We start from the raw sequence: 12,655 nt of genomic DNA, 5'->3' as shown, positions 1-12,655 counted from the left end.
TATTAGTTCAGTATATGTGTGAACTCTCTAGCTCTAGAAAATATTTTCTGTTCAAATGCATTTACCATTACACCCATACATGTCCTTAATGTCTGATTCTTGTTCTCAGTGTCTGAAATGTTAAAGTTCTCAGAAGATGGGGGGAACATGTGTGGTCAAAAGGAATAAGTTAGAAAATTATTGGTTAATCACAATTAATATATCACAATTTTCAGCAACAGTGTCATACATTTCTTGATATTGAGAAGCCCTAAATGTAGACAGATATACAGGTCAATAAACAAGAATATGTTAAAACATTTTAATATTACAATTTTCTAAGACACTGAATTTTGTGTCTTAGAAAAACTGAACTGAACTAAGCCATAACCTAAATGAATTAAGAGGCTTAAAACATATCACACTGTATATTGAATGTAACTTGGTTACTTTTTGAATTATTTAACTAAGATAACTCAAGCTCGTCTCTAAATATTGTTCATATTAATAATCTTGTATTTTACCTCCTTGAAAGGTACATTGCTCCTTGTAGCAACGTATTCATTAAACCACTGAAAAAAACATACCTCACTGTTCTTCCTGTTCAATTAGCAGCGGGTGTGTCAGAAGAGGACTACCTGTTAAACAAATCACTTTCCTCGCATTACGATTTAATAAAAGGCAACAAACAGAAATATCCTAATAATACGAATATTTTGAGTGAAATTAACTTTCTTTTCCGCATTAGTGTCTTTAAGAAACGGTTCGGTCTTCAATGCTATAAGATTGCAAAAGAGCTAGCTCTTACAAAAGCTAATTTAATATTTAGTCCAACTTTAATTTAAGGACTTTTCTAAAATATTTAGATATAGCACTCGGTTTTCGTCGTTTTTTTCTTGTTAAAACAAAAATAAGCTTATAAACGTCATACAATCAACAACCGCCGTCTTCTGTTTAAATAAACGTGGGAATGCATTAGTTTTGCCTCACTTCTGCCCCTAGTGGAACATATACGCAACTCACTTTCTGCTTCTGACTCAAATTGTTGAGAAAGGAAACATCAGCACTGGCCTGAATTTCAGTACTTAAAAATCTACAAATGTTATCAATTTATGATTGTAGTGTAAGAAGACTTAAGTATTTGTTCATTTCAGTTAAAGAAATACAGTAGAAATGGCAAAAATGGGTTTATAAACCAATATTCACTTAAGTAGATAAAGGCAGACGCTGTTTTAGTGAAGAACCTTGCCTTCACAGCTGTATACATTACCCACAAGTTTACTCTGTTGATTTCTGAAAGCAGTTACACACAAAGAATCTATTTTGACGAATCATTGTAAAATGGATTAAATCCAAATGAATTCCACACTCTGAAGACTTTTATTTGTTAACAGAAAGGGAATAGTGACGACAGAGTCCCTGTGAGCTATGTGAAGCTTATGGTTTTACCAAAGAGGTAAAAAACACTGCGCAAAGCCAATAGTTAGTTTCTTTCCAAAGATGACTACCACTGAATGCCTCATGAGCAAAAAGTTTAAACCAGGCACAAACACTTCTAAACAAACAAATCAGTAAACGTTAGCATTAGACAATAGTGCATAACTTATGTTGCAGCGATCTGCAGCACAGCTTACAAAGAAGTTTTAATTGCATAATGATTTACAACTGAAAATTCAAAACCCACAGTATTTTACCACCTTAGACCAGTGATGTTACATGTTGCAGATATGGTGAGTTTCTAAGATTTAAAAAGTGAAAAGGTGAGGCACAGTGTAGTCTGGCGCTGATCCGTCGATGAGGCCGTGTCCGTCATCGTTCGCGAACCAGCAGAGGACGTTCTTTCCCGTTTTCACATCCCTGCTGAAATCCTTCTCCCAGTGCCTTCAGAGTATTTAAAATTAAGAAAAATAAAAAAGAATAATTCTTTAGTCCCTTTTTTTTTCAAAGTCCCGTTTTACAAAAAGAAAAAAAATTACCTGGTCACATTGATGGTTTGGCCTTTTATGTACATTATCACATTTGAATTTCCCTCCACTTCTCCTGGATGCGAATCTGTCACCTCAAACTCAACTCCATGGTAGAACTGACCTGTCGAGTGTGATTAAAAGCTTATTGAAAGATTCAACAAGTACAGTATTACTGCACCACAATATAAAGTCTTAATGTAGTTACTTAACCAAGAAGTCCATGAACTGAGGAAGATAAGTGGTGACTGTCCAGGGTGTAGAAACCCAGATAGTCTTGTTGGTCGTGGTATTTCTTCCAAATCTTTGTGTGTCTGATGATCCTAAATTTAACTGTGTGCCGCAGCGATACAGTCAGACTGCAGCTGTTAGTCAGTCTAATGTCCAAACTGGAAGAGAAAGGAAGAAAATTGGGGCACCTAGCTAAAAGCAAGACAGTGAAAGTGAAACACAAAAAACTAATTATGCCAGAGAGTGAGAGAATTTATTGCAAAGCAATGCTACTCACCTGTCATCTTTCACGGAGGTCGTATCAGACCACTGCAACCTAACATGCTTGCCATTGTGGAAAACTGATATATGGTCAGTGCTCACGTCCAGCTGCAGCCCCAGCTTTCTGTGGGTGACAGCAAAACGACCAAAGTATGTGTTGTTCTTGGCTTGTGGGGTAAATGTCTTCTTGGAAACAATCTGGCCATTCACTACAAAACCTGAAAAGTAATGCACATGATTCATTTCTTGTTCCTTCAATTATCCCAAGGAAGGAAACATGTGATTTAGAAGAATGCACAGTGCCGACCTGATTTCTGGTCTCTGACTAGATTGTAAACGGTTCCCGGTCTGTCGTTTATGTTGAAGCACAGAGCGTCCTCTCTGTCTGGCAGCTCAATTATGAAATGAGGATCTCCGTCCACTGCAGAAACAGCTCTAATGTGTTAAAGTTAAAGACCATATATTTACATACAATGTATAAAAATACTTTTTTTTTATTTTTTCCTTAGTTAGAATTAACAAAATAATTTCTAGAATCGTCCTATGGTGTTGTGATTTTGTCCTGGGGGTTAATCTGATATTTCTGAAAATCAGAACCGGTCTCTGAACGGTACGATGCTGCATGTGTTTGAGCCGAAAAATACATCCATGTGCCTCCATTTATCTCAAATGTTGTAAATTCACCAATAAAAATACAAAACATTTGTTTTGATTGAATGTCACACAGAAAAAAAATAGATAATGTGAATTTTTATTTAGTCTAAACATCCGGTTTTAACTGTATAAGAAGTGATAAATATCCCCATTAACTAGTGGATCTAATACAATATTGCACTAGTAGCTCAAAGGCTTCATAGGAAAATAGCTTTCAGGTCATTTTTAGATGATCCGAAAAACAAAATAAGTAAATCAGTTTGCAAAAATATTAAACTCCAGCACACACATTAAACAGTACCACAATAAAGCTTACCGTCCCCCACACCTCGAGCTCTGGTACGACTGGCAGCAGTAGGGCCTGAGACGTAGGTTAAAGCGCACATCATTTTATATACAAATATGTTTCAAAAAGAACATTTCATACCATTACATCCGTCAAAATGTGAACAGGAAGTTTACCTCGATTTCTTTCCGCCTGTTGACGCTGGTCTGAAACACAAGGAAACATTCAGAAAACATCCAATTATTTTGGCATCATGGAAAAAGTTAAAAAAAAAAAAAAAAAAACTGCTTCTAATAAATGACCTTCAGTCAGTTTATCAGCAATGGAGGGACTCCTTCCTGTTTCCTCGGTTTCAGGCTTGGTCACCACCATGGAGGTGAGAGGCGTGACGAAGCTGTACTGCAGAGAGATGTTCAGAGCCCTGGCGATGGCTTCATCTTTTTCCGGCTGAGGACTAATATCACTGGAAGAGGGGGGGGAAATATGAGACTGGCATACATGTTATTGCCTAATAATGCCTAATGAGAGAGCATTTTATCTGCCTTATACGTGAGACATGCGTAATTTTGCACCGGAAAAAGTCAGATACGGTAAATCGAGATGTAAACAATGGCTGGAATTTATGACTGTGATCGCATCACATCGGTGTCGAACCACTCCTGGCTCTGACTACACATCTAAACAAACTTCCCTACAGAAGATGTGGTCGACGCTCCACAAAAGGTCCTCGATATTAGTTGTGATTTCTTTTTGCTAGCTTCCTTCATGTTGTTGTGATATCGTGACAACACTGTCAGCCCCCATTGCTCTGAATACGCTTTAAAATCGATTCGCGGTCGGCTCCGCCCATTGCTACTTCCGTAAACAGTGCGTCAACATTCTTCCTCTGCGCATGCGGGCCGCTTTGGGGAGTAAACCGTTCACACGGAAGTCTCACTACGGTCGCGTTTGTTTAGTAGCATGAATGACCACGCACAAAAAGAAAGGGGTTGTAGGAGGAGGGCAGAAATTTCAGCAAGAAACAAAACGAACAAAATAAAAACAATTGAAAAAAAAGAAAAGAAAACTTGTGTTATGTTCACATCACAATTATGTACCACTTTGTGTTAGCCTGTCAAACAAGTTCTCATGACCACACATTCAAGTTTGTGGTTAAAATTAGTCAAAATTAAGTTTCAAAATTAATTTGACAAGACACTGTTTATCCACAATATAAACATCCATCCATCCATCCATTTTCTTTAGTTTACACCCTTGTCCCTAGTGGGGTCAGGAGGGGTGCTGGTTCCCATCTCCAGTGAACGTTTCCAGCGAGAGGCGGGGTACACCCTGGTCAGGTCGCCAGTTTATCGCAATATAAACATGGCATAAAAACATTTTCTGACTGGCTTGTTAGGCTAGCATATTAAAGTTTAAGGACAAAAGTGCTTCGCACCTCTTCTCCAGCAGCTGTTGGATGGTGAGATAAGCCCACAAACGCTCAGTGAAATCACCAAAGATGTACTCCTCGTCTGGGTACACCACATCCCAGCTCACCACATCTGCCTTCCACTGTTTGTGGAGGTCCCCTTCAGCCTTTCAAGATACATATGAAGTGGCACGTTAGCAAAGAGCTGCTATACAATGCAACACCTCTTACAGTAATATGTTTTTTTTCATTGCTTCATGTCCATTTCTCACCCCTTGGCCAGACACCTCAACCAGAAAGTTCTCCACGTCGTTTTCATTCAGCCGTCCTGCCACCACAATTTCTGAGCCGCTGAAGAGTTGGCTGTATCGGTTTTTAGTCAAAGCGCTCACTCCATTGTCAGGATAACGCAGGTCCACCTCTGAAAGAAGAACGTTGGACACTTCCTCGTAGAAACCCTGCAACGAAGGCAAGACTTCAGATTCTGCTGTACGTTCTCCATTTCCCCTCATCCTCCACAATCTGCTCAGCGTTCACTCTTCTTCATCCTACTTTGAGTTGGACCACAGCATCTGAACCCTCAAAGATTCTCCTGGCGATTCCCTTGTTTTCCCTGCTCAGCACATCCAGGAGCGAGTAATCCACATCGTTACCGAACCCCAGGGAGAACAGAGACATGGCCCCTGCATTGGCCAAGCGGACTTTCTCCTGGATCTTCTCAGCCCTAGTCTCTCCTGAAAGTGAAAAGACATCTTGTAAAGACAATAGTTTTAAACTTGGTAGAGTTTGCCAGATGTGTCTCCAACTTTTGAGAAGTGGAATTAAACCAAAGATGAGCAATGAAATCTGTATGGCTTCTGTCGGAAATGGTGTACTCATTCATGTTTACAAGATAAGCTAATAAGTCCCAGCTCACCAAAGCTTGGATTCCCGTCAGTCAGTAAAATGATCATGTCCACGCTTCTCTCTGGAACGTTATCGTTCTGCCTTTCTCTCTTCAGCATGTTCACTGCACTCAACACAGCACCATTAATGTCCGTAGCTGAAAGAGAAGAACACGAAGAAGGTTTTGTTGTAAGCTGAGGTAAAGAAACGATGGGGCTGCAGAGTGTTTAAAACAGAAGAGAATGCTATTTATCTATGAGCAATGGGAAGATGAAAAAGTCTAATTTATTTCAATGAAAGTTCAGTGGAATGAAGAATTACACTGGTCAACAATCAAGAAAAAAACTGTCTCGGATTTTTCAACTGTTTTAGGGTAATTTTGATGAGCTGAATCCAAAAATCTCATTGGGTTTGCTCATTCAGGTCAACTTTCTGAACTAAGGATGCAACATGAGCATCAACATGCACGACTTGTTCTCACATCTGGATCCTGAGAATCTGTGATCAATGAGTGACGAGCAGGAGGAGAGACTCCATCAGGACAGGAAAGAGACGGAGACTTATGAAGACGTAATGTTCAATTTACATGTACTTACCCTTATCAGTGTTTATTATTCAGTTTACAGAAATCCAAGTTTGTAACATTTAATTAATACACTGTTAGAAATAATTTTTTTCTCTTAAAACCTTTTTTTAGATGATAAATATTAACGGAAATGAACCGATAATGTTACAAAAACCTCATCAATTTTGTCAGATCAGATTTCTCTAAATCAAATTGAGATCTGATTGAGAAAAAAATGGATGTCATTTTTGGATTCAGGGTTGCAAAATAGTCCTAGTTCAGTTGGAAAAGAAAAAAACTTAGAAAACTTCCAAAAAAATATACGTTTTGTAATTTTTTCATTATTGACATGAAAAATTGTTTGCACCTCCACGTGCTTTGATGCTCTTGACAAAATGGCTGGCTGCTGAAATGTTTTCCTCTGTTGCTCTGGTGAGATGCTCCTTCCAGTTACTGATCCTGTCATCAAACTGGATGATACCGAAGTGGTCATCTTCATGGAGGTCTTTCAGAATGGACACCATCGCATCCCGAGTCTGAAAAAAGTTCTCAGTTTGATCGCAGGTGATATGTTTTTTGTTGTTTTTTTTGTCACATTACAGCACAAAACCTCGCTGGATTTCTACGTGATAAACCAGCCTTGGCTATTCCTTTCCCATGCAACTCTGCTCATGTCTCATCTACAACTTTCAGTAGCTTTTTGCGGCAAGTAAATTTCTTTCTTCACAATGATGTACTACTGATTGTACTGGTCTATGATAGCACTATGAAAAACACAAGAAGGTTTTTGGCTGTAATGCGACAAAACAAAAACAAAACAAACAAAAAAATACGAGAAAAAGTTAATGGGCTGTGAACCTTTTAGTTGTTTGCTTTTTGTCCTATTTTACCTGAGCCATTTTCTTTCCTTCCATTGATATACTCCTGTCAATTACAAACACCACATTCTTTGGGACTCTGGCCAAGTCAGGGGGGGAGAAAAAGTGCACAAAGTATCCATTCACAACCTGGAAGTAAATAGGACATCAAATGAAAATCAATGCATTAATTGAGTTCAGACCTTACATACTGAGACAAAAAAAAAAAGAAGTGATGCTAACTAACCTGAATTTCCCCAAAGTCTTTTTCTCTCTTCACGTCGTATTTGATGATGAAATCTCCATTAATCAAGCCTTGTGGACACTGGGCACACCTCTGCTGCTCCGCTGTTGGTGAGAAAGAGATGTGTGCCTGAGAGAAAAAGAAAATCACGTCACTTGGAAACAACAATTTGGTGTTAATCTAAAGGTCAGGGCCACGTTTTAACCTGCCACCTTTGTGTCTGTGGTGGTTTTCTCAACAAGATTCAGCAGCTCATTGGTGAGGAAAGTTGCAGTAGCTTCAACAAAAGCAATGCCCTGTGGCTCGTAGATGTCCGCTGTAATCTGTCACGCAAAAACAAAAGCTCACACGTTTCACTGAGGAATACCACTAAAACCTGACAACGCCTTGGCTCTCTAGACATTTCTTTGGTTGAAAGAGAAGAGGTTCTAACCTGAAACTCCTGCACAGGCTGTTCCACTTTAACTCGGGTCACAATCTCGTATTGGCCCAGTGTCCGCTGAAGCAGTTCCTCGTAGATCAGAACAAAAGTCACGCTGCTCTTCGCAGCAACGTTGATGGACATGGAAAACTGCTCCATCGTTCTCCCAGAGACCCTGTTGCAGGGGAAATAGATGTTTTTAACGAACGAATGTTCAAACATCTATATTCTCGCCATCTTTTTTATTTTCCCCAGTGCCACGTACTTGACAAGTCCAGCAGATTGCCCTTTGGAGACAGCCTTTTCATATTGCTTTTTGGCTTTGTCCTTCTCCTTCACCTCTCCAGCGTAGACGTGACCGTCCATCTCCCTGTGAGAGACACGGTGAGATTTGTCAAAGGTTTCAGTTGTTGGAACCTTTTCAACGGCTTGCCGTACGGAGCCGCAGCTCTGACTGACATGCTGAAGCTGGTGATGAAGGCGGTCTTCGGCAGATCCATTTCAAAGCCGATTTCCTGGGAGGCGTTTGCCGCGTTCAGAGCCTTGGAGGTCACGACGGTGCGGGCGAAGCGGGACGTCACCGTGCAGGCAACTCTTACACTGTTCACTTCCACCTTTTCAAGAACACGAAAGGTAACATGGTTAGGAAAGAAGAAAGATATTTTTGAAATAAAGCTCTTCCATTGTTTTGTTGAAGGCTTTAGCTAGCATTACCTAGCTTAAAATGTGTTAATTGCCTTGGGAAATTGTTTGTCAAAGATTCTGTCTGAACCCAACTGAGACCACAATCGTATTTATTTTTATTTTTGTCATTTTTGTCGTTTTCCTCTTACAAAAAAGGTACACCTACTAAAGAATGACGGACTCTCAATCATCTTGATATCTGGTGAAGACAATTGAATTTAATGTGCCATGCTCTTGTTCTTCTGCGGTTGTTTTTCATTTTAAAACATCACCAGAAACTAACTTTTTGTTGTTGTTGTTGTTGTTATTCTGCTCCTATAATTTCACAGAGCATGTGATTTTTTTTTCTTTTTCTCGTGGCAGCTCTTTGCACGCTAAATGTTTTGAGACTCTATAAACGGATGTGGTAAAAACACAGCATCAGAAGAGGCTGGTGGTCAAGACGAGGGTCGACCTATTGTGTTCTGCCCTCTGACCTCTTGACCAAATTCATGTGAAAATAAATTGTCTGTAAACAAAACTAAGTCACCAGTGTAAACACAGTGCAATGAAAATATCCCCATTTCTGCTTGTTTACGTCGTTCACCAAACGAGTCAGAAAAGAAAAAGAGAGAAACGTCTTAAGGGCAAAGACAGAACAAGCACAGCAGTTTGGATCATAATAATCTATTTACATCTTTCACAGTTCACCCAAACATAAATGTCAACAGAAATAATAATCTGTGTGTCTTACATGTTTCCTGTCTGTACTTCTTTTCTGTGGGAGAGAAATTGCGAAGAGATGTTATGGTTGCTTATATATCCATTTAATTATAGCTCATGTAGATGATTACCTTTATTGAACTGGATCCTGTAACTTCTCTGGCATCCTGAAGGCAAGGAAAAACACGGTGAACCAGAAATGTCTCACTGTTTGGCATTAAACATGAACATTTCCCAGATATTTACAGCAGGTGGCGCAACAAGTTTTCAGACTCTCTACAAAGGAATTGGTAGCTGAAAGTGATTGGGATATTGTTATGTGCTTCGGGCACATTATGATATTTTTTTGTCTATTTTTTCCTTTTTTTTTCTTATAGACTTTAGTTGAATGACCTTTTGTTAATATATTTTGGAGTTTGGATAAGTTCTTATTTTTGGTCATTTGATTACGTTAATTTGTGGCGCTGTTGTTAATTTGTGGCTGGGTTTCGGCAGGTTGGATCTCCGCCCTTCCACTCGCTCCACCACCACCGGGGACGCGTCTTAACGCGGTGCGCGCACGTCCAGTCGCTGTGGGCCGCAGCTGACGTTTCCAGCCTGCCATGCGGTATTTCTGTTAGCCTTTGTTTGCTTGCTTTTTCGTTGTGATTTTGGCCTGGTGGCTGGTGGGACCGGTTGTCCTGGTTTCGATCTTTCTTTTGTATTAGGTTCTTTTTTGCTTTAGTCCGATACTAGTAGGGGCTTCGACGGCCCTGTATAGGGTTGGCCCCCTGCTGTACCGTTTTGTTCTGTATGATCGGCTCACCAGGTCCAACTTTCTTTTAATACATTTGGGGTTTGTTTTTCTTTTTTTGGGACACGGGAAACTGAGGGCATTTAACTCTTTTTTTTTTCTTCACAGAAAATCCGAAGAAGCTGAACAAAATAAAAACTAAAGTTCAAGAGAGTTTAAGAATAAAATATTTTGTGGAACCTTCATTCTTGTCTCGTGTCCTGAAATATGTTGAGCCCTTGGTGGACGTAACAGATATCCAGATCTGATACCAGATCAAACCTTTTTTAAACGATGGTGTGAATTCTTTTTGGTGTTGAGTCAAATTATCCCCTACTCCAACGTCTCTCTGCTCGGCTTTCTAACCACTCAGGGATTTAACGAGAATCTGCAAAAGCAAATAAGGTGGATTAGCAGTGCTTGCCAACAGCAGACGATGTCATACAGGACGGATATGTTGCTGTGGATTGTCTTCTCTGCTGTCCGGAAATCAAATCGTTAGAACCAATCAGAGCCAGAAGGAAGGTCTTAGCGCTGTCAATCAAGCTTACGTATGTGTAGCTAAATGTGCTAATGGCGGAGAAACAACTTACTCCTTAGCGGGTGGCAGTGCTAACTAGCCTGAGCATTCATATTAAGCTCCACTGTGGCGAACCAGCTGTAGTGTTGCAGAGAGAAAGGAGTAGACTGTGAGAAGTGGACCTGATAGAATGTGCAACCTAATTTGTTAAGCTTTGAACAAGTTTTCTGTTGTGTTGCCAATGAGTAGTCAGCACCCCTAGTTTGCTGCTGACACACGACGACACGTTTCCTGTTTTTATGTTTCTTGTGCAGTGAGCAACTCCAGCGTACAGAGGATGCTGCACATGTGAGTGTCTATGAGCCTATGTTTGGTTCCAGGATCAGACAAAGAGCTTAGTGTAGAAGACGCACAAGAATGTTGTTTGCAAAAGTCAAACTGGCACGAAAGGACAGTCCACGTTATAGACTGGATGTGATCATAGACGGTTTATTTTCTTCCAAATCTGAGATGGTGACTCAGACTCTGGGCACTGAGGAAAAGAAAGAGATGGATTTTAGAAGAGGTGCTTGAGGCGAGAATATCAAAAGGAATAAACAAGGACTCAGATGGGAAAAGGCCTGTATAAACACATAGCATGTAATCAATGCTAGTAAAATGAGGCAGGGAGTTTCAAACACAATCCACATCAATTACATGCCCACTGTACGTGTAGACTCCATTCTTTGGGTACTAAAAAACTTTTTCTTCTTCTTAAATGCTTTTCTTTCATATTGTTGATGAACTACAGCAAACTTTCACCATGCTAGTGTGCATATTTGGCACTGCGGGGGAACTTCTTCCAGAAAACAGATCATGAAAAACAAACACTGATGGGGTTGCATTCCTGCAGAAAGTTTTTCCGTTCTCCAAAAGGAATTCATGCATTTCGTTACACTCCGTAATCAAGATTTTACAGCTCTGGCAAGAAAAGAAAGCGAATGCAAGTTAGTAATTGGGTTAAAGTGAATTGCTTGGTTTGGTTTGAAAGTCAGCATTCTTTAGGTTGGTAGAACAACATGCATCTGCAGAGGTGCAACACATGCAGTGCCAACGTGATTATTACCGCCTTAACAGAAGGCGGTAATGTAAACTGTTCTTAAGCAGCTACGGTTCAGTTCATATCAGTGCCTGCATGCCCAAAAATGAGAGTGAGAGATTTTCATAACCATATATATATATATGTGTGTGTGTGTAGAGAGAGAGATTTCTTTACTAATACACAGCAAAGCTTCTTTGCAGAAAAGCGAATAAAATAAAATACAAATTGCTTCATAAGTTGTTCAGAGTAAATACCTGTCTCAGGCCATCTCTCCTGGAAACAACCAGACCTCCCTGGACCTGAACCAGAGGACCGATACAGATGCAAATCAACAGCAGCAGCAGCAGCATCCTGGGAAGAAGCTGGAGGCAAGAGGGCCTCCGCGGCAGCACAGCTGAAAACAAATGTGCAGGGAATTTGAAGCATGTGGGATCAAGTGTTCCTGTAAAAATCACTCCGCCCACTCTGTGCATTAAAAAAAAAGAAAGAAAAAAGAGGGAGCCTCCACCTATTGAACAAAGAGTGTGTGTGTGTGTGTGTGTGTGTGTGTGTGTGTGGTTTCATGTACATGGTATGTCTGCAGGGATTAGGGATGAATACTGGGGACGCTCATCCTGTTCAAACAAGAAGGTTCATGTTCAAGTCGTCATGTTTTCACTCCGTGAATAAAGACTATTCATGCTGCAGTTTGAATGAAGACAGCAGTTTGTCAGTGTAGCTTTTATTTGGCATTGTGGTTGCAGTTTGTCCTGCAGCAGATTGTTACAAACATTCTGCTGCAGGACAATACGAGTATTAACAGATCAGGCCGTGATCTTGCAATACGACCTAATTATGAGCTGGTGTTGCTCATTATGTCGTATAATGAGCAACACCAGTTCATTATGCTGGGTATTGGACCTCTGGCAGGTTTTGATCTGCTTATAAGAGCTGAAACAAACACGAGAAATGACTGAAACAGGATTTTCTTCAAAATCAAAGAGCGACAATCTAGAGCATTTGTAAGAACTTTGACCCCTACATTAAAACAGAGAATTTCCCCCAATGTCAATAATCACTTCTCACACACACACAAAGAGCAACGAGAAGTTTTGTGCTTTTGTAACAGAAGTTGAAAATCAAAAATTATGACTATGAGATT

The 12,655-nt window shown here is 40.1% G+C and overlaps 1 protein-coding gene across 1 annotated transcript; it reads right to left on the bottom strand.

Annotated features, from left to right (window-relative positions):
- Window positions 1-1,336: 1,336 nt before the first annotated feature.
- On the bottom strand, window positions 1,337-12,545 carry LOC103145769 (inter-alpha-trypsin inhibitor heavy chain H3-like). Its single transcript, XM_007563348.2, has 22 exons — window positions 11,769-12,545; window positions 9,273-9,308; window positions 9,173-9,196; window positions 8,215-8,369; window positions 8,021-8,125; window positions 7,768-7,930; window positions 7,547-7,657; window positions 7,338-7,463; window positions 7,124-7,240; window positions 6,601-6,769; window positions 5,700-5,825; window positions 5,336-5,517; window positions 5,056-5,241; window positions 4,811-4,950; window positions 3,678-3,838; window positions 3,552-3,581; window positions 3,406-3,450; window positions 2,743-2,856; window positions 2,452-2,653; window positions 2,157-2,332; window positions 1,956-2,067; window positions 1,337-1,860 (listed from the first exon to the last, which is right to left on the bottom strand). The coding sequence occupies exons 1-22, from the start codon at window positions 11,985-11,987 to the stop codon at window positions 1,725-1,727; spliced, it is 2,835 nt and encodes a 944-aa protein (XP_007563410.1). The 5' UTR covers window positions 11,988-12,545; the 3' UTR covers window positions 1,337-1,724.
- Window positions 12,546-12,655: the final 110 nt, after the last annotated feature.

This window comes from Poecilia formosa, unplaced genomic scaffold (assembly GCF_000485575.1).
Source record: "Poecilia formosa unplaced genomic scaffold, Poecilia_formosa-5.1.2 Scaffold147, whole genome shotgun sequence".
Classification (NCBI taxonomy): Eukaryota; Metazoa; Chordata; class Actinopteri; order Cyprinodontiformes; family Poeciliidae; genus Poecilia; species Poecilia formosa.
The sequence above is the reverse complement of the archived record's forward strand: the minus strand, read 5'-3'. Positions and strand labels throughout refer to the sequence as shown.